Source organism: Ovis aries, chromosome 26 (assembly GCF_016772045.2).
Source record: "Ovis aries strain OAR_USU_Benz2616 breed Rambouillet chromosome 26, ARS-UI_Ramb_v3.0, whole genome shotgun sequence".
NCBI classification, from domain to species: Eukaryota; Metazoa; Chordata; class Mammalia; order Artiodactyla; family Bovidae; genus Ovis; species Ovis aries.
In genome coordinates this window covers 39,366,988-39,389,391 of record NC_056079.1, presented here as the reverse complement: position 1 = coordinate 39,389,391, position 22,404 = coordinate 39,366,988, and the positions used below count along the sequence as shown (strand labels likewise).

Sequence of the window (22,404 nt, the reverse complement as noted above, 5' to 3'; positions counted from 1 at the left end):
CCAAAACACAGATCTGGGACACTCAGGAAACAGCAGTAGGATAAATACCAAAAAATAACATCCATGTATGTCACACTCAAACTGAAGAAAACGAACAATGGAGAGAGAATCCTGCACAAAGCTGGGGATGGGGTTGGTGAAGGTTCTGAGTACAGAGACAGAAATTACTGCAGACTTCTCATCATACACAAGCAGGCAACAGCAGAGAGAATCAAGTCTCACTGACAGAAAGGAAAAAGCCCCACCAACCTAGAATTCTACATCCCAGTGATATTATCCTTCAATAGCAAAGGAGAAATAAAGACTTTCCTAGGCAGAGAAAAACTGAGGGGCTTCACCTCCAGAATACCTGCCCTGAAAGGAACAGTAGAAGAGGTTGTTCTTCAGAAGGAAGAAAACTCAGGCCTGCATACTGGAGGAGTGTCCAAATGAATGAATGAACGAAGGCAACACAAAATTTCTCACTCTTAGTCTACTGGGTGACGACAGAGTCTAGTTCCGTGAAATGAAGGACGGTAGGGTCTCAAGGGATGGGAAGGAAGAATTGAGACATTCTGTTAAACTTACCTGCACTATACGGAAAGCTGTATAATGCTTGTGGAGTTAAGGGAGAGATGAACTAGAAACTCAGAATTAACATATACACACCACTATATATAAAATAGATAAACAAAGACCTATGTACAGCACACAGAACTCTACTCAACACTCTGTAATAATATAAATAGGAAAATAATCTAAAAGAGTAAGACATATGCATATATAACTGAGCCACCTTGCTGGATACCTGAAAGTAATACAACACTGTAAATCAACTCTACTTCAATGTAAAATAACAGCTTTTTATAAACTGGGAAAAAAAAAAAAGGGGGTTTATTGCATACTAGATCAACCACCAAAAGAATATTACAGAACACCCCTAGAAAATATAGTATTAGGAAATGAGTTCACAGAAAAAAAATTATATAAAAATTCAAAGTAAAAATGCTGAAGCTGGAAAAATTTAACAACTAAAATCCTAAGACTATTCATGAAAACAACAAAGCACCGGCTGATGAATGTGGCAGGCACTGCTCTGAACCATTCACATGCACTAGTCTAGCTATTTCTGAGAATTGTCATTCCTGTTACTGAATGAAGAAACCAGCAGGGAGATGAAATTCCTTGCTCAATGATGCAAGGTGAGAGGTGGAGCTCAAGCTATACCCAGGCAGTCAGTCGGCTTCTACATGCACACGCTACAGCAGTAACTGCCAGTTAAAGGGAGTCAGTGGTCGAATCACATGAATTCATTCTGAATAAGCTTTTTCTCAGATTCACATTAAAATTCACTAACAATGCCATTACATATTTCATGGACTAAAGTTCCAGTGATATTATATCTTTAAAAAAATCACATGCCAATGATTAAACTAAAAATACATTATTTGAGTTAAAAAATTTTAACAGATGTGTGCATGTTCAGTTCAGTTGCTCAGTCATGTCCGACTCTTTGTGACCCCATGAATTGCAGCATACCAGGCCTCCCTGTCCATCACCAACTCCCGGAGTTTACCCAAACTCATGTGCATTGAATTGGTGATGCCATCCAGCCATCTCATCCTCTGTCGGCCCCTTCTCCTCCTGCCCCCAATCCCTCCCAGCATCAGAATCTTTTCCAATGAGTCAACTCTTCGCATGAGGTGGCCAAAGTACTGGAGTTTCAGCTTCAGCATCAGTCCTTCCAAAGAACACCCAGGACTGATCTCCTTTAGAATAGACTGGTTGGATCTCCTTGCAGTCCAAGGGACTCTCAAGAGTCTTCTCCAACACCACAGTTCAAAAGCATCAATTCTTTAGCACTCAGCTTTCTTCACAGTCCAACTCTCATATCCATACATGACTACTGGAAAACCATAGCCTTGACTAGACAGACCTTTGTTGGCAAAGTAATGTCTCTGCTTTTGAATATGCTATCTAGGTTGGTCATAACTTTCCTTCCAAGGAGTAAGCATCTTTTAATTTCATGGCTGCAGTCACCATCTGCAGTGTGCATGAGGTGTATGCAATAAAAAATTATACTACTGTTGTACTTCTTAAAAATCCAAATAGAACTGGGTTACCTATTTACAATGTATACAGTAAAGGGCACCATTTCAGCATTTTTGTTGATTTAGTAATGATGCATATTTAGCAATGAATGGTTATATAAAGCCATTACCTTTATCCAATTTTCTGGCTCTAGACAACTTTTCTTGTGATCTCCTTTTCAGTTCTTGGACTGGAATACAAGCCAGCGCTTTCTCCTGGAGAGCAAGGTTCTCATAGACCAGTACATGCTGAATGTTGGACCGAAGAACTTTTAGAATGACTGAATTGTCAGCAACCTAACAGAAAGAAAACAATGAAATTAGCTTTTCTTCATATGCTATAAAAATAATATAATAAAAAATACTGGTTCTATGAGTTTATAGATAAAGGAATGTACAGATTCACTGAAATATAATAATTATACTGAAAACCTTTACAAAATTAGTACTAGAAGATAGCCACATCTGTATCACAGTCTAAGATATGTCTATATTTTCATTTGAATAGATGTTACTGAGGATGTATTTAAACAGGGAAATGTTGAACTCTTGACCACAGCTTGGATCAAGATAGCACTCTGAGCAGTGCTTCTGCCTGCTCTTTCCACTTCAAGTCCCGATAAATATAATTTTTTCCTTTATATACAGTATTAGCTAAGGAGGACTGATCTCAAGGGATCAGGAATTTTGAGAAATTCCTGAAAGAAGAAAGGCAGGTACAAATGGACAAAAGGAACAAACAATGGCAATATGCCATCTAGAGAAAGTGGTAATAAAACTAAACAAAGTTCTGAAAATAATCCCGAGGAGGGATGGGTGGGAGGCTTCACAGAGCTGGAGGGGGTCTTGGAGTAAATGTCAGGCAGGCTGCCAGGTTCTGCAGCAGGGACAGCCCAACACTGTGGTCACTCCTTCTCCACAAAAAAGGGGTATCTCTGAGCAGTGAGGGTGGACGACCAGGTTTATAAAGGAAAGAGGTGTCCCAGCTCAGAACCCGTGCTGGTCTGGCACAGCCCACCTGGTGGCATGTCCTGCCCTCCCCCTCAGTCATCAGGACCAGACGCACTGCTCACCAACAGGCTAGCAGGAGCTCTCAGATCCCTGTGAGCCCCCAACACCCAGCACTGCTGGGACGGAGCACTGGGGTCAACAGCAGCAGAAGGAACGCTGCAGCAAGGGCAGCAAATGCAGAAGAGACTAGAAGACGCCCACCCTTGGAGGCTCAAGGGTGCACTCAAGCCACAGAAAGGCACCTACAGACCTTGGAAACTAAAAACTTCAACACTGAAATGAAGAAGAAAGCACAGGTGGTGCGTCAAGCAGCAAGCCAAACACCGTGTGCGATCAATCAATTAGAAGACTGAGAAGAGGCGTTTTCTGATAATACGGTACAAAAGGACAAAGACACTAAGGATAAATTCAGAACTTCCCAAATCCAGCTAACAGGAAATATCTAGAAACTAAAGTAGAAAAAAATGGAAGAGAAACACTTCTCAAAGAAATAATGGGGAATTTCCGAGGGTTAAAGAGCGAGCCAGTATGAACGGGGTGTGGGGGGAACAAAGACTAAACTAATACTGACATTTTGTAACAATGGTAAAGATAAAAACAAAATACTAAAAGCCTTCAATGATATCAGACATCTCACTGGAAACAGTGAAGCAAAATCTCTGAAATATTGAGGGAAAATGAGAACATACAATGCATAGCCAGGTAAACTAATTACAAAGACGAGCAAAACAACACATTTTCTGATCTGTAACAATGCAGAAAATACATCACTCCCAAATCCTGTTTTAAAAAATTATTATAAAAGTTACTGTCTCCCCAAAACATAATAGAACCAATGTAAATAAATAGAACACCATAGAGTAGAACCCAGGATAAAAGCAGCAGAAGTGAGTTAAATAAAAACTAAACAAACTAGTAAAACTTAAGTTCTGTTTGCTATAAATAAATAATTAAAAAGCAAAATCACATAAGAAAGGTGGCAGGGATGGGAACAGATGCTAGAAAAATAGAAAATAATGTTTGCATTAAAAAATTTAAGACAGTAATTAGAAGACTAAAAGAGGATATTTAATTTTCTAACTTTTGGAGGGAAAATAATGGAATAAAACTTGATCCATTTAAACAAAAATAGAAGAAAAAAGAAAAAACAAGGACATACAAAACACAAAATGTCAGAAATAAGTTTAAAGATATTAGAACTACCATAAATAGGAATGGATTAAATGTGTATAGAAAAAGGCAGAAATAGGCTAATTTAAAAATACCAAATACTGACTATAATGTCAATATACGAAGCACTGGGCATGTGTGCACAAAACAGACAATCACTCTATGGTCTAAGGGGGAAAGACACTGAACAAATGACGACAGAATCTTCACATTAAGCCAACACATTCTGTGTTTGTGTGTAAATGTATTAGATGATAGAAAAATGATAGAGGCCAAGCCAGACAAGGGCATTATCCTCACAGGATAATGAGTCTATGGACATAGAAACAAATATTGCTACAACAATGCCAATTTACTCAAATATTTAAAGAGTCTTTATGATCTGTTAGATATGGGGGATGTAACGGCTAGTTTATTCATATGTATGGGAAGAGCTATAAAGCAAACACAGGAACAGTGTAACTGCCTGACAGGGGCTCTAATGAGACCTCCCTGGAGAAGTGATACTGTAATAAAATACGAAGGATGAGAAGCAGCTGGTGACCAGGGAAGGGAGAAGACCATTCCTGTGAAGAGGGGATAACGTGCAGGTAGGTAGCTAGGGAGCATGCCAAGGGGGGGGATCAGACAGAAAGTCAGGGTGTCTGGAGCGCAGCGCACCAAGCAGGCAGCTGGGCTGGGTGGCAGCCAGGTCTTCCCTGTCTCTTCCCGCTGTACGGAGAGCTGTCTGAGACCTAAGGAGCAAGGGAGTAAAACGGCCAGCTTCATGTTCTCCAAGCTTCCAGCTGAGGTAGTGAGAAAGCAGGTCTCAGGAGACCCACAGGGGAACCACTGCTGAGCTCTGAGGGAGCAGAGGCTTGAACCAGGAGGGGACCGAGGTGGTAGAAAAGTGAATGGATTCAGAATCACAGAGGAAGTGAATCAACAGGTCCCACTGACTGAACCATGCAGTCAAGGGATGACCCACAGATTTTCAGTAAGAGCAACTGGGTCAATGGTCGAACCACTTAAAAGAGGAGGGAAAAAACCAGGAAATGGTCAATTGAGCTGAAAAGTATGGATGGTCAAGTAAAAGTGAACCCAAAAAAGTCCACTAAATTTAGGGGCACGGAGACCAGCGATGATCTCAGTAATAAATTCTGCAACAGGCCTCGGTCCTCCGCCCGCACCCGCTGGAGCCTGTCCGCATCGACTGACCAGAGTCCGCGATTCAACACTCTGAGCCCGTCCGGACGGCCCCAATCCCAGCTTTCTATCCTTTGAAAACGCTAAGAATAATGTCCCTGCATCAGTTTTTACTGGAGCCAATCACCTGTCATGCCTGGAACAGGGATTGTACCCAGATCGCCCTTAGCCCCAATAATCACAAGGTCCACATCTATAAGAACGGGGGCCAGTGGGTGAAAGCCCATGAACTCAAGGAACACAATGGACACATCACAGGTATCGACTGGGCTCCCAAGAGTGACTGTATCGTCACTTGCGGGGCCGACCGCAACGCTTACATGTGGAGTCAGAAGGATGGTATCTGGAAGCCAAACCTGGTGATCCTGAGAATTAACCGGGCGGCCACTTTCGTCAAGTGGTCCCCACTAGAGAACAAGTTTGCTGTGGGCAGTGGAGCACGACTCATCTCTGTCTGTTACTTCGAGTCTGAAAATGACTGGTGGGTGAGCAAGCACATTAAAAAACCCATCCGCTCCACGGTCCTCAGCTTGGATTGGCATCCCAACAACGTCTTGCTGGCCGCGGGATCCTGTGACTTCAAATGCAGAGTGTTTTCTGCTTACATTAAAGAAGTGGATGAGAAGCCAGCCAGCACGCCCTGGGGCAGCAAGATGCCTTTCGGTCAGCTGATGTCCGAGTTTGGGGGCAGCAGCACCGGCGGCTGGGTGCATGGGGTCAGCTTCTCGGCCAGTAGCAGCCGACTGGCCTGGGTCAGCCATGACAGCACCGTGTCCGTTGCCGACGCCTCAAAAAGCGTCCAGGTCTCAACTCTGAAGACAGAGTTCCTGCCCCTCCTGAGTGTGTCGTTCGTCTCAGAGAACAGCGTCGTGGCTGCTGGCCACGATTGCTGCCCCGTGCTCTTTAACTACGACGACCGCGGCTACTTGACCTTCGTCTCCAAGCTGGACATCCCCAAACAGAGCATCCAGCGCAACATGTCGGCCATGGAGCGCTTCCGCAACATGGACAAGCGGGCCATGACCGAGGACCGCAACAGGCCCTGGAGACGCTGCACCAGAACAGCATTACTCAAGTGTCTATTTACAAGGTGGACAAGCAAGATTGTCGCAAGTTCTGCACTACCGGCATCGACGGGGCCATGACCATTTAGGATTTCAAGACCTTAGAGTCTTCCATCCAGGGTCTTCGGATAATGTGAAGCTGAGCGAGCCTCCAGACCCAGCATGAGGACGGACCGGCTGTGCTGGGGCAGCACTGCCATGTCACGGGGAGGGGAGCCCGCCGCCAGGAAACACTGAAGACGCACATGGCGCAAACCTCGTGGTGTGTTTTGTTTGAATATAATTGGTGAAAGTGTTGGTTATTTTTAAAGCAGCAGTGATTTGGGTTTTGTTTGGGGGGTTGTTTCGTTTTGTAATTTCATTCCATTCTTGACCAAAGCTTCTCTTTAAGTAGTTTATTATGGAACGTTGTCAACACTAACTTAAAGGAAGGGGTGGGGAGGTATGTAAATTGTCTGCTAAAAAAAAAAAAATAAATAAAAACACTGAATATGTAAATAAACAAACAAACAAATAAATAAATAAATTCTGCAACAGTGTTAATAAGGAAAATGAAGCGTAGGAGACTCAGCGGTTTAAGTGGTGTCCCAAGATGGTCCAGGAGCTATACAAAGTGGTCTGCGGGAATACAGACAGAAAATATTACAACTGCTATTTATATCATTTGTGCCCCCAAATTACGCTAAGTTATTACAACATTGAGCATGTGGATCAGTGATGGCCCCTCCCCAGCTACAGAAGCCGTCCCGAGGGAAGAAAGTCCCACAGAGTGGAGGGTACCCAGGGGCATACTCACTCCTACTTTTGGTCTCACCATACTACAAGCTTCTGCAGTTCAAATGTGCCTGGTTCAGTGGCTTTGCAGATTATATTATGTAGTTTTTACTAAATTAACCCTCAACCTGACTTAAAAAGGATTTCAAAGACCTAAAGACTTAAAAAGGATTTCAAAGCAATAAGGCTAATACTTACGTAAGAATGTGTGGAGTGTGTACAAGAAGAAACGGTAGGACTAATGGACTAATGTGTCTTTTTTTCAGTATGAGCCCCTTCAAGAGCCAAACTTTAATGTGAAAAGAGATCACAGTCTCCTCAGATCTGATAAAGTGAGCCTCCCAAATTCAAAATTATCAAAAGAGCATTTAAAATATACACTTAGGTCTACATTCGTTGAATGATAATGTTAAATCATTCTTTTAAATTAAAAATACTACTTATTTCCTATCTCCTCTTTTGTTGTTGCTCAACCGCTAAGTCATGTCCAGCTCTGAGACCCCGTAGACTGTAGCCCGCCAGGCTCCTCTGTCCTCTGCTATCTCTCAAAGAGTTTGCTCAGATTTGTGTCCATCGAGTTTGTGGTGCTATCTAACCATTTCATCCTCTGCTGCTCCTGTACACTGCTTTATAATGTATCCAGTACAATGGCACACTAATCTAAGTATACAATTTAGAAACAACTAAATATATATTGAGAGGACACGCTCAGCAATATTTTGCTGAAGGGGCACATAAAGTGTGGAAACCTGCTAGACAAACATGAGGAGTAAAGACAGGGGTGGCTACTGGGGACTCCCCCTGAAACTTGCAGTGAAGAGGAAATGAGAAATACAGGAAGGCACGATCTAGCGATATTTGTGTGCTGGCTTGTGTCTAAGAGCTTACAGGAAATGCTTGTAACCACTGACCTGTTTGTGAAGAATGCACGTTTCCAAGTTCCCTCTCTCCTGGTTCAGCCAGTCTGGGGTTTGCCTAGGAATACTGCATACCCAGGCTATTCTAACAACAATGGTCCAAACTTAGATGAAAACTGGCCTAAAGCAATGTTTCAAAGCCACTGAGAAGAATCTCCAAGAAAAGGGGCAGGTCACGACTGCACAGCCCACCTGTGACCCCGCAGAGAGTGGAGGAGAGGAACACAGGTACAGAGGAGGGGCTGGCCTTCAGCAGCTGCAGACACACTTACTCCAGCAGCAGACGAACGAAGAGCTGGGGCAGACCTGGGGGCGGGAAACCCAGGGCACTCACAGCAGGAAGAGCAAGTCCTACCAGAACTGACCCAGAAGCAAGTGGAACGTGTCCATTCTTACTTTATTTATTGTTCATTGGAGAATAACTGCTTTCCATTTCCATTTGAGAGAATTCCTATAAAGATGAGACCTTTATGGTTGTTTTTTTTTTTTTTTTTTTTCCTTTTCACAAGCAGAGTTTCGTTTGCTGGGAAGGTAAGAACTCAGCCAAAGAATTTTTATTTTCAATTTAGTATTTTTTGCTCTGGAAATTACCCCCTTCACTGTGGTATTTAATGGCATGAAAACGATCTTGAACAATAAAGGTTATTTTCTTGCCTTATTTCTTTGGCACAATGCCAAAGAAAAAACGTCATAAAAATAGTAGTTTGCTGATTGCACAGCAATTATAGCAGCTGGGTAACCATGTACATAAGGCAATAGTTAACTGCTTAACGGTTAAAGTTATTTGGGGTACAAATGGGAGTTTAAAATGTGAAATCTGTCTGTTTTAGATTAAAAAGATTTTTTCCTTTACTAATCACACTTGGATTTCAATTATTTGGTTTCTGATGAAAGACCTTTAAGACTCTATAAGAAAACAAGTACAATGTGTATTTCTGTCAAACCACATGATAAAGGCAGAGGAAGCTGGATCAGCAAGTTTACTTTCTTAGTAAAGGACAGGCTTCCCAAGCCCATTAGTCCTCTTTCTGCCTTTTTACAGCCCTCTGCGTCCATGGCTTTTACATTTAGAACCTGCTTTTTAAATTCGGAAGTTCTGTTTAATGCATTTTTAATGATATCTAAAATCAATTTGTGACTTAAAGAGAAATTTCTTACAAAAACCACTTTATTCTATATTTAACATTAATAAATGTTGCAAAAAATTTTTCCAGGAAATACTAAATCATATAAATAATAAGAAATCATTAAAATTTCACTACTCAAAATATCAGACTGTGTACAGCTTTCCAGAACTTTAAAAAATACACATATTTATGTATGAGCATTTTTAACAAGAAAAACAGAAATATTCACATATATATAACATATATTGTTTAATTTTGGAATTTTTTACCTTTTTTCCTATATAGTAATAATCTTCATGTCAAAATATACCACATCATCCTTTTTAATGGACATGAAGAACGTCAATTTAAAGATGTGTGATAATTTCAACAACTGCCTATTGAAAGGTATGTAGATGTAGCTCCCTCTTGAGAATGGTTAATAATAAACTGAACATTTAAATCCTCTGTCCAGATAGGAAATAGGAGCAGAGATTTCTTCTCTTAAAAAGACTGCATATAAGACAACTAAGATGTTGTCTTACGAGATTCAATTAGTTTAAAGTCAACTGGGACTCCTTTGGTGGTCCGGAGGTTACGAGTTCACCCGGCAATGCGGGGGGAAGCCAGTTCAGGCCTTGGTTCAGGAAGATTCCACATGCTGCAGGGCGACTAAGCTTGAGCACTGCAACAAGAGAAGCCACCACAACGCAAAGCTCGCACACCACAATGAAGAGCGGCCCCTGCTTGCCATTAGCAGAGAAAGGCTGCGCACAGCAACAAAGACCCAGTGCAGCCAAAAATAAATAAAATTTAAAAAAAGGAAACAGTCTTAAAAAAAAAAAATCAATTAACTCATAGGTGCACAGCCAGGGGAAGAAGCCGGCAGGTCAGCCAGGAAGCTGTGCCTCTCTGTGGGCTCCCACTATCTTAGGCATGCACTTCAAGCTTTTGCAAGTCTGACTTAACTATTTAACACCCTCAAGGTGCAATAAATCCAACTCTGATGTGGATATTAGAGAAGGGTTTTGAATATAATAAACAGAATTGGTGCCAATTAAAAAATATAAACAGAAGAGAGGACAAAAGATGGCAGAGAAAGACATGGGCTTAGTCCCTTCTCATGAAAACACCAAAATCACAACTGCTGAACAACCATCAATAAAGCAAACTGGAACCTATGAAAAAAGATGTTCTACTTCCAAAAACAAAGAAAATGCCAAAATGAGATGGCAGGAGGGACGCTTTCACAATATAATCAAACCCCTACTTCCCTGGGCGGGGGGCACCCACAAACTGGAAAATATTGCAGAGATTCCCCCACAGGAATGAGAGTCCTGAGCCCCATGTCATGCTCCTCAGCCTAGGAGTTTGGCCTTGGAAGGAGAAGCCCCCAGAGCATCTGGCTTTGAAGGTCAGCAGGGCTTGAGTGTAGAGGCTCGACAGGACTGGGGGGGGGCACAGACTCCACTCCTGGAGGGCACACAAGGTCTCATGTGCCCTGGGACCTGGGGCAAAGCAGCAACTCTACAGGAGCTTTGGCCAGACCTACCTGCTGGTTTAGGAAGGTCTCCTAGGGAGGTGGGGGTCGACTCTGGCCTACCGTGGAGGTGAGGACACTGGTGACGGAGGTACTGGGGAATATTCATTTGACGTGAGCTCTCCGGAAGGCAGCCATTACAACACCAAGACCTGACCTGAGTGAGCAGGCTGCAGGCTCCAGGGCTGGGGCACCACAAGCCAAACAAGCAGCCGGGCAGGAGCACAGCCCCATCCATCAGGAGGCAGGCTGCCTGACCCCACAGCTGCCTCTAAATACACAGAGGCCAAGACACAAGCTTTGTCCACCAGAAGGCAAAGACCTAGCAACACTCACCATTGGGCAGTCTCCAGTCCATCCCACCAAGAAGGCTGCACAAGCCCCTGGACCAAACTCACCCACCAGAAACAAGAATTACAATCCTGCAGCTTAAGGAACAGAGACCACAAATAAACAAAGTTAGACAAAATGAGATGGCACGGAAATATATTCCAGAAGAAGAAACAAGATAAAATCCCAGAACTAAGTGAGGCACAGATAGACAATCTGCCTCAAAAATAATTCAGGGTAATGATACTTAAAATGATCCAAGATCTCAGAAAAAAATAAAGGCACAGATCAAGAAGATATAAGTCATGTTTAACAATAACCTAGAAGAACTAAAGAACAAATAACAGTGATGAACAACATGCTAACTGAAATGAAAAATACATTGGAAGGAATAGCAGAATAACTGAGGCAGAAGAATGAGTAAGTGAGCTGGAAGACAGAATGGGGGAAATCACTGCCACAAAGGAAAAGAAAGAAAAAGGAATGAAAGAAAGCAAGGACAGTCTGAGAGACCCCTGGGACATTAAACGCACCAACATTCTCATTATAGGGACCCAAGGAGGAGGAGAGAGAAAGGACCTGAGAAAATGTGTGAAGAGAGTTGGAAACATCCCACACATGAACGGAAACAGTCGCCCAGTCAAGGAGCTCAGGGCCCCGGGCAGGATAAGGCTGAGGAGGAGCATGCTGGGATGCAGTCAGGCAACTTACAGAAAGCCACCAGGGAAAAGCAACAAGTAGCATACAAAAGAACTCCCATAAGGTTATCAGCTGATTTCTCAGGAGGAACTCCACAGGCCAGAAGGGAGCGGCACCCTGTATTTAAAGGGATAAAGGGAAGAACCTACAGCCAAGAAGACTCTATTCAGCAAGGCTCTTGTTCAGATTTGATGGAGAAATCAAAAGTTTTACAAACAAGCAAAAGCTAAGAGAATTCCGCCTCACTGGACTACCTTTGCCACAAATGCTAAAGGAACTTCTCTAAGCGGAAAAGGGAAGGCCACAGCTAGAAACAGGAAAATGATCAGTGAAAAACCTCACCAGTAAAGGCAACCATACAGTCAAGATCAGAAATCACCCCCCCGGCCCCACCACAAGGAGGAGAGCACAAACACATCTGAAATTCAAAGCTGAGCAACTTACAACAATCTTGTTCATATACACAGAAGGCTATATTAAAACCCCACCGTAACTGAAAACCGAAAATACATGACAGACACCCACAACCAAGAATAAATAACCCAACACAACACTAAAGGCCAGTCATCAAACCACAAGAGAACATAAGAGGAAAAAAAGGAAAAAAGCCTACAAAAACAAATGCAGAACAATTAACAAAATGGCAATAAGAATATACTATTAATAATTACCTTAAATGCGAATGGACTATATGCGCTAATGAAAAGACACAGACTGGGTGAACAGATACGAAAACAAGATCTGGCATATATGCTGCTTACAAGAAACCCACCTCAGATGCAGAGACACATATAGACCGAAAGTGAGAGGAGGGAAAACGATATTCCATGCAGATGGAAATCAAAAGAAAACTGAAGCAGCAATATTCACATCGGACAAAACAGACTTTAAAATAAAGATTGTTAGAAGAGATAAAGCAGGACAGCATATAAAAATCAACAGATCAAAGATGACAGAACAATTGTAAATATATATGCGCCCAATACAGGAGCACCTCATTATATACGGCAAATGCTTACAGCCATGAAAGGAGAAACAGAGCAACACAGTGACAGTGGGAGACTCTTAACGCCCCAGTTTCATTAGCCAACAGGTCATCCAGACAGAAAATCAACAAGGAAACACAGGTCTTAAATGACACATCCAACCAGACTTACTGGATGTTTACAGAGCAGTCCATGTGAAAGCAGCAGAATACACATTCTTTTCAAGTGAACATAAAACATTCTCCAGGACAAATCATAGGCTGGGCCACAGAGAATCTCAGTAAATTTAAGAAAACTGAAATCATATCAAGCGTCTTTTCTGATCACAATGCTATGAGATTAGAAATAAACAAGAAAAACACTGTAAATAATACAAACATGTGGAGAGTAAGCAATATGCTACTAAACAGCCAGTGGGTCGCTGAGGAAATTAAAAAATATTTAGAGACAAATGAAAACAAAAGCATAATGATCCAAACCCTATGGGATGCAGCAAAAGCAGTTCTAAGAGGGCACTTTATAGCAATATAATCTTACTCAGGGAGCAAGAAAAATCTCAATAAGCTTACACCTAAAGCAACTAGAAGAACACACAAAACCCAAAGTCACTAGAAGGAAACAAAGCATAAAGATCAGAGCAGAAATAAATGAAATAGAAACAAACAACAGAAAAGAACAATGGTTCTTTGAAAAGATAAAAATTTATAAACCTTTATCCAGACTCATCAAGGAAAAAAGGGAGAGGGCTCAAATCAAAAAATCAGAAATGAAAAAGAAGTTACAACAGATACCACTGAAACAAAGGATCATAAGAGACTACTATATGCAAATAAAATGGACAACCTGGAATAAATGAACAGATCCTTTAAAAGGTACAATCTCCCAAGACTGAACTAGGAAGAGACAGAAAATATTAACAGGCCAATCACAAGTACTGAAACTGAAACCGTGATTTAAAAACTCCCAACAAGAGTTCAGGACTAGATGGCTTCAAAGGAGAATTCTATCAAACATTTAGAAAAGAGTTAATACCTATACTTCTAAAGCTATTCCAAAAAATTGCAGAGGAAGGAATACTTCCAAACTCATTCTATAAGGCCACCATCACCCTGATTACCAAAACCAAAGATTACACACACACGTTAAAGGCCAACATCACTATGAATGCACAGATGCAAAAATCATCAACATACTAGCAATCTGAACCCAACAACACATTAAAAAGATTATACAACATGATCAAGTGGGATTTATCCCAGGGATGCAAAGATTTTTCACTATCTGGAAATTAATCAGTATGATACATCACAACAACAAACTGAATAAAAACCATACGATCATCTCAAGAGATGCAGAAAAAGCTTTTGCAAAGACTCAACATTTAAGATAAAATCTCCAGAAAGTGAGTATACAGGGAACATGTCTCAACATAAAAAAGACCATATATGACAAACCTCCAGCTAACGTTTTACTCAATGGTGAAAATCTGAAAGCACTTCCTCTAAGATCAGGAACAAGACAAGGGTGTCCACTCTTGCCACTGTTACTCAACAAAGTTCTGGAAGTCCTAGCCACAGCAATCAGAGAAGAAAAACAAATAAAAGAAACCCAAATTTGAAAAGTAGGAGGAAAACTTCGACAGGAAAAGTCACTGTTGGCAGATGAAATACCACTACACATAGAAAATCCTAGATGCTACCAGAAAATGACCAGATTTCATCAATGAATTTGGTAAAGTTGCAGGATACAAAATTGATACACAGAAATCTACACAATTCTATATACTAACAACAAAAGATAAGAAGGAGAAATTAAGGAAATAATCCCATTTACCATTGTATCTAAAAGAATAAAATACCAAGGAATAAACCTACCTAAGGAGGCAAAAGTCCTATGACTCAGAAAACTATAAGATGCTTAAAAAAAAAAAAAAATGAAGATGACGTAGACAGAAATATATACTATGTTCTTGGATTGGAAGAATCAATACTATCAAAATAACTACTGAAAGCAATTTACAGATTCAACCCAATCCCTATCAAATTACCTACCAATGGAAGTTTTCATAGTACTAGAACAAAAAAAAAATTTTTAATTTATGTAGAAACACAATGACCCCAAATAGCCAAAGCAATCTTGAGGAAGAAAAATGGAGCTGGAGAATCAGGTCCCCGATTTCTGACTATACTACAAAGTGACACTAATCAAGACAGATGGTCCTGGCACAAAAACAGAAATATAGACCAAGGGAACAGGAGAGAAAGCTCAGAAACAAAGCCACAGTATAACATACAAAGAAGAAAAGACAGTCTCCTCAATAAGCAGTGCTGGGAAAAATGGAGAGCTACACATAAAAGAATAAAACAAGAACATTTTGTAACACCATTAACAAAAATAAACTCAAAATGGACTAAAGACCTCAATTTAAGTGACACTATAAAACTCTTGGAGGAAAACATAGAACATCCTTTGCCATAAACTGTAGCAAATATCTTTTTGGATCTACATACTAACGAAAATTTTAAAAAATAAACAAATGAGACCTAATTAAACTTAAAAGCTCTTGCACAGAAAAGGAAACCATAAACCATAAACAATGGGAGAATATATTTGTAAAGGAAAAGCCCAATAAAAGATTAATCTTCAAAACATAAACAGCTCGTGTAGATCATAAAAAACAACACCACCACAAACAACCCAATTAAAAAATACACACAATACCTAAATAGACATTTCCCCAAAGAAAACATACAGATATCCAGAAAGCACATGAAAACATGCTCAAGAATGCTAATTATTAGAGAAATGCAAATCAAAACTAAAAATGAGGTATCATCTCACACTGGTCAGAATGGCCATCGTCAAAGTCGACAAAGAACAAATGTGGAGAAAAGGGAACCCTCCTACCCTGGTCTGCGGGCATGTAAATTGGTGCAAATGCTGTGGAGAACAGCATGGGTGAGTTAGTGATGGTCTCTCAGTCGCGTCTGACTCTTTGCGACCGCGTGGACTGTAGCCCACCAGGCTCCCCTGTCCATGGGATTCTCCAGGCAAGAATACTGGAGTGGGCTGCCATGCCCTCCTCCGGGAGAACAGCACAGAGAACTACTGTAAGATCCAGCAATCTTGCTCTTGGGTATACGTCTGAAGAAAACCATAATTCAAAAAGATACAAACCTCCCAGTGTTCACTGCAGCACTATTTACAACAGCCGAGACGTGGAAGCAACCTAAATGCCCGTCAATGGAGGAATGGATAAAGAACATGCCATTCGTCTGTCCATGAGATTCCCCGGGCAAGAAAAATGGAGCCAGTTACCATTTCCTACTCCAAGGGATCTTCCTGACCCAGGGATCAAACCCAAGTCTCCTCCACTGGCAGGTGGATTCTTTACCACTGAGCCACCAGAGGAGACTAAAAAAGCCATTAACAAGTATCAATGAGAACACTGACCAATTAGAACCTTCACACTCTGCTGGTCAGAATGCAGGATGCTGTAACAGCTCTGGAAAACAGTTTGCACTTTCTTAAAACATTAAACATAAAAGTTGGGATATAACTCAGTGGCTTCACTTCTAGGAATCTACACAAGAGAAGTGAAAACATATGTCCACACAAAGCCTGGTCTGTGGACATTTGCAGCAATACTGCCCACTAACAAGGCCAATAGGGCAAACCCAAATGCTCTCCAGAAAATACTGTTCAGCAATGAACAGGAAGAAAATACTGATACAGCCTGCAATATGGATCAGCTTCAGAAACTAACTAAAAGAAGCCTGAGGCAGAAGAATACACAGTGCATAATTCCATTTACATAAAATATCCAGAAAAAGCAGCAAGATAAGTTTCTAAGTAAACTACTGACATTGAGCACCAATATATTCCAGTATTTTACATCTTACAACATCAGTGACTATCACGTCACCTTCTATTTCAAAATTTTTACTTGATACAGTTTCAATCAGAGAAATATTCTATTAGTTAAGAAGCTCATCAGTGCCCAGCACATATCTAGTTTATATGCAGTTAAATGCTTTGTTAATCTCTCTCCTGCTATTTGACTTGGTCCATTTTAATTCAGTTAATATCTGCACTCAAAATGAGAAAGGCAGGAGAACATAACTGTCAAACTCTGTTTGAAAATCCCATGGCCTGAGGGGCCTGGTAGCCTACAGTCCACGGGGTCACAATGAGTTGGACACGACTGGGTGACTTCACTTTCACTTTCCCTTGTTTCATTTCTTTTTCATTTATTTCTGCTTGGATCTTTGTGATTTCTTTCCTTCTTCTAATTTTGGGGGTTTTTGTTCTTTTCAGTTGTTTTAGGTGTGAAGTTAGGCTGCCTGTTCCACGTTTTTCTTGTTTCTTGAGGTGGGATTGTATTGTCATAAACCTCCCTCTTACAGCTGCTTTTGCTGCCTCCCGTAGGTTTGGAGTTGTCGTATTTTCATTGTTTTCAAACTCTGTAGTATAGCCATTAACAGTGATGGAGCTTAAGTAACAAAATACTTTTAAAAACAGTGTGTTTCAGCGATCCATAGAACTAGGAGTTGGCTATAAAAAACAAGACTCATTCTAGGGCTTTTCTGGTAGCTCAGTGGTAAAGAATCTGCCTGCTAATGCCAGAGACATGGGTTTGATCCCCGGTCTGGGAAGATCCGTGTGCCACAACTACTGAAGCCCGTGCACCCGAGAGCTAGTGCTCCACGTGAGAAACCACGGTGATGAGCAGCCCCTGTTCCACAACTAGAGAGCGGCCCCTGCTCACCATGACTGGAGAGCGGCCTGCACAGCAACAAAGACCCAGCACAGCCAAAAATGCATAAATAAAATTATATATATATATAAAAGATTCATTCTGATTTCTCCCAACTCCCTTAAGAAACACAGGAAAACATACTATATCCCAGGAACTAGAGAAATAAGAGTAAATATACAACAGCTTTCTAAGAGCATATGTGTTTGAAGTTCACTGCTTCTAAACTATGCATTGGTTTTGACAATAGAATGTCATTTTGTTCTCAGTGTAGTATCCATACGTTTTCTGGCAATTAGCAGAGTTCTAAAGACCTCAAACTATAACTGAATTTTGAAGTTAAGAATTTTAAAAAAAGGAAAGAGGTTAAAGAAGGTTCAGAAAATTTGAATGGATTTTCTGAGCCAGAACACTTGTAAAAAAGAAAGTCAAACTAGTCCAGCAAAGAGCTATTTTGTAAAATAAAATATCTTCCTGTATTTTATGTTTTTCTAAGATGGTCAATAGTGCATTTTAAACTGTAATATTGAGACTCAAAACAAAAGATTAAAAGATATATTTCACACTTTAATTAGAAAACTCATAAGATGCTAAAAACCAAGGAAGAAGTTAAGCATGCTTCTATACCTGTATCAACCTTAACTGCAAAACTGATGAAGACCCCAGTTACCCCAAATGTAACGAATGACATGCTTTAATCCTGTACGTGACTCCTGTTTAACGTATATTAACATACACACAAAGAAGTACAGAACTCGTAAGTAAAGAGACACTTATCCAGTTATGTATTCAACACTTTGTCACTGGTAAGATGTGCAAACAAAGAGTGGAAATCAGTGTTCTAAGGACTGGACTAACTAGGGTTACTATTCTGTCACACTGGAGATGGGTGGTCCCTCTTTTCTGTTACTTATGATAACTCTGTGCTAAACGTAGCAGCTGAGATACTTTATAGAAAGAATTATTGTTACCAACGGAGAAGGCGATGGCACCCCACTCCAGTACTCTTGCCTGAAAAATCCCACGGATGGAGGAGCCTGGTAGGCTGCAGTCCGTGGGGTCACTAAGAATCGGACACGACTGAGCGACTTCACTTTCACTTTTCACTTTCATGCATTGGAGAAGAAAATGGCAACCCACTCCAGTGCTCTTGCCTGGAGAATCCCAGGGACGAGGGAGCCTGGTGGGCTGCTGTCTATGGGGTCACACAGAATCGGATGCGACTGAAGCGACTTAACAGCAGCAGCAGCAGCCTTGTTACCAAGGGCAAATTTTTAAGCCCTTCACAGTTTATTAAGCTTTCACACATGCCGTATCACCTGACTCCCACAACCACTTAATATCACTACTAGTTAATTCAATACTACACAGTAACTGCTTCTTGGAAGCACTCATCAACAAAATTATGTTTATTATTATAAATAAATATTAGCTGTGAAGCTAATGAGAGGGGAAAATATTATAAAGACTTAAAGGTTAACCTAAGTCAACTGAGGCATAAAAGAATATGCTTTAGAAGAGTCATCTTCTTGAAAAAAAGAGTTGGGAAACCACTCATCAGGAATTATATAAAAGGACAGTCTCTACCCTGTCTCTTTCTCTGTCGGCCCCTACCACCTTTATTCTTTATTTTTCAGAGACAAGCTTAGGACACTCCTAGCCCACACTAAGGGGTGACTGCCATCACCTGACTACCAGGGAAGTTAGGTTAAAGGCTCTGGAATTATTCAGCTGGAGAAAAAGAGATTTAACAACTGACTCTATATGTAAGGTTCTATTGTATTGAGGAAAGTGACAAGGTGTTTTACAAAATTAAAACAGGACATGAGTTTAAGTTGGCTACTGACAAAAGTACTACAGAAAAATCATGACAATTTTTCTGACAAAAATTTTTATGAAAATTTATGAGTAAAATGCTTAAAGACTTCTATTAAAAAGGATTTTTGTAAGCAGGATAATTTCCTATTAAATGAAGTCATCTAAGTAAAGCTTCTGCTATTTCAACACTGAAAAGAACAAGTCAAGGAAGGGTTAACTCTAACATACCATTGGAGCCACTGGGGGTCTGGATGCCTGCCCTTCACTGTTCCCTGGAGGCTGGGTCACCCCATCAGGGTGCAAAGACGGTGCTGTAGGAAGCTGGGAGCTGGGTGCAAGGTGCTGAGATAATTCTGTTTTATGGCTCTTCTCTGATCCACCCAATCTGCTACTTCTCTCTATGGCAATCAGGTCACGGATTTTTTGCAGCTGCTCCACTGAAGCTTTTTTAGGGAAGATAAGATGTGTTTCTCCCTGGAGTTTAAAAAAATTACGAAAATATATATGAATGGAGCCAATACTATAGAATACATCATACTTTAACAATCATTCTCTTTGTACCATTAAGGCACTTTTAAAAAAAAATTACAGGAAAAGGTATACCAGAAAATTAAAATCTGTCTCCTTTTTAGCATCAAATGTTTAGCCTATCTTATTGGTTCAAAAGATCTTTAAAAACATTCCATCTTTTAGGAATACTGTAATAAGTCAGAAAGCCTCCTAAAGACTGCAAAAAAAGCACATTCCTATCTTCTCTGTAATAGGATTTGATAAAACTATTCTCCATGAAATTTCCTACAATGATACTATCGATATGGCCACTCAAAATGATCACATAAAACCAATAACAAATTCTATACCAACCTTTGAATCTTGCTCAAGTCTTTAAGAATAGCTGCATGATTAGAAGTCTATGGGGTCCACTAATTTTCTAAGGTAACAAAAATTATACCGATGGTCATTTCAAAACTACAGATTGCTATTTAGTAATACAAAGGTAATACAAACCAACCAACCAAACAAAAAAATCCAATTCTTTAAGAAGTGATTCAGTTAATGAATTCACATAATACAGAGTGCCCTAAGGTACAATAAACATTACAACAAAGCTCACAGTGTAAAACAGTCGGCAAATTACAAAACAAAAACAAAAAGTAAAGTGAAAATTTATTCAATCGAGGTTTAAGGTGTTGAGAACCAACAGTATTAAAACAGCAATTCTGCCAACTGCAAATCGGAGAAAACAGTTGTAACGTGCAGCAGACCAACCTGCAGATCATGAGCATTTAAATTAAACTCCACAATTGAGAATGACTGTAATTCCCTGAGGATGGCAGATCTACAGGAATCAACTGACCAAGGCCTTAGTCAATAACGACATGAAGATTAATTCCAAGCGAATCCTTTTTAAAAAGCTGGGAGAGGTCAGCGATCTCCATATATTACCCAAAATAGCCGTTAAAAAAGATCACTATCATTTATTGCATTTATGTGTTTCTAGGTACTGTGCACACATTACCTAAAGAATTCTTATAGCCACCTTGAAAGGCAGGTATTAGGTTTAGCCCTGCTTTTCATATGAAAATATGAAGGCTCAAAAGTTAAATAACCTGCTTGATGTTCTGAATAACCATCAGTGAAAGGATTCACACAACCATAATTGCTACGCTGTAACTACCTCCATCTGAGACTGAACAGAGATCAAATCCCACAAGCCTGTAAAAACACGTGGAAGGGTAGAGCAAAGCATTACGACAGGTGCCATGATTACACACACAATGACTGGCACAAACTGGAACACACTGAATTTTCCAACATGAGAAAGGAACCACCTCCATCTATGACAAGGTCTAGGAAGAGAAACCAGACGCCTGCTTTCAAACCAAACAAGGCGGCCTCTGATCTCGCACAGTGAGCAGGGCAACACAGAGGAAAGCAGACGACACCATGGACAGGTAACGGGGAGCCCCACAGGCAGCGGTCTGCCTGGTCAACAGCTCAGAAAGGCCGCCATAATACGGTGCGGGGAGGCCCTCCCTTCCATCTCCTCAGGACCAGTCCTGAAAGAATGTGTGATTATGAACGAAGTGTCTGTACCAAAAAGTTTAATCAACAGCACTGCATTTTCAGAAAAAGACAAAACTACAGGCTTAATGCATGAGATCAAACAACATTTTAAGAAACCAACCAGGATTCCAGTATTTGACAAAATCTATGTTTCTCAACGCATTTTTGCTGAGGCGATTCTCACTGCTGGGTGTAAGTCAACCCAGTCCCTGCCCAATAAATGCTGGTGACATCTTCCAGTCACCCAGACAACCAAAACTACGATGCCCATTCCTCCCTGGGGGTGGGTACGGCTCCTGGTGAGAACCACTCCACTAAGCTAGCCTGATGGGTCACCCATCCTGTGAATCCCAGTCTTTCTCCAGCTCCTCCTCAGAATTTTCATAAAAAAGAATAGTCTGAAAATTTCAGGACAGGTCTTGAATTACCACTGCACCTCAAAGCCCACCAAGTCTCTTTCTGCAGGCAAAGTTCAGTTTCAGTTCTACTGGCTAACACTGATAAAACATTTACTTCTACAGGTCCTGAAGTGTGAAGTCCAAAGCCAGCCAGTAACTCTAAATATAAATTAGTCTGAAAACACGATAACCTTTTTTGAGATTGTGATTCCATTTGTGTTGAATACTACTCCCAAGTCTCAACCTGGCTTGTCACCTGGCACTGGTATAGCCAACCTACAGCAAGTCCGCCTGTGGTGGAGGGGTTGTGTGCGGTGTGGGATTTCACTGCTGAAACCAGTACATTCCCAGGCAACTGCAACAGCTAGCCACCTCTCCTGGAACTCAAATATCTGCTGAAAGAAATCTGATTCCATTGAATCTTTAACAACAAACTTAATAAAAAACTAGTAGTCTCCAGTTGTCATTTACTTGAAAGTGAAAGTCACTCAGTCATGTCTGACTCTTTGCAACC

The 22,404-nt window shown here is 40.8% G+C and overlaps 1 protein-coding gene and 1 pseudogene across 5 annotated transcripts in view; one reads left to right on the top strand and one right to left on the bottom strand.

Moving 5' to 3' along the window:
* The window catches only part of NGLY1 (N-glycanase 1), a 61,216-nt gene that overhangs the window by 27,413 nt on the left and 11,399 nt on the right, over positions 1–22,404 (bottom strand). For 4 of the 5 annotated variants that reach the window (XM_042241490.1, XM_027962669.2, XM_015104652.4 and 1 more), the window contains 2 exons: positions 19,654–19,899; positions 2,201–2,366 (listed from right to left, as the gene is read on the bottom strand). In XM_042241490.1, the coding sequence (XP_042097424.1) occupies positions 2,201–2,366; positions 19,654–19,899 (412 nt within the window). The remainder of the gene's footprint in view (positions 1–2,200; positions 2,367–19,653; positions 19,900–22,404) is intronic. The other variant, XM_042241491.1, reaches the window with a different exon arrangement.
* LOC105605269 (actin-related protein 2/3 complex subunit 1A-like) lies at positions 5,568–6,989 on the top strand (annotated as a pseudogene).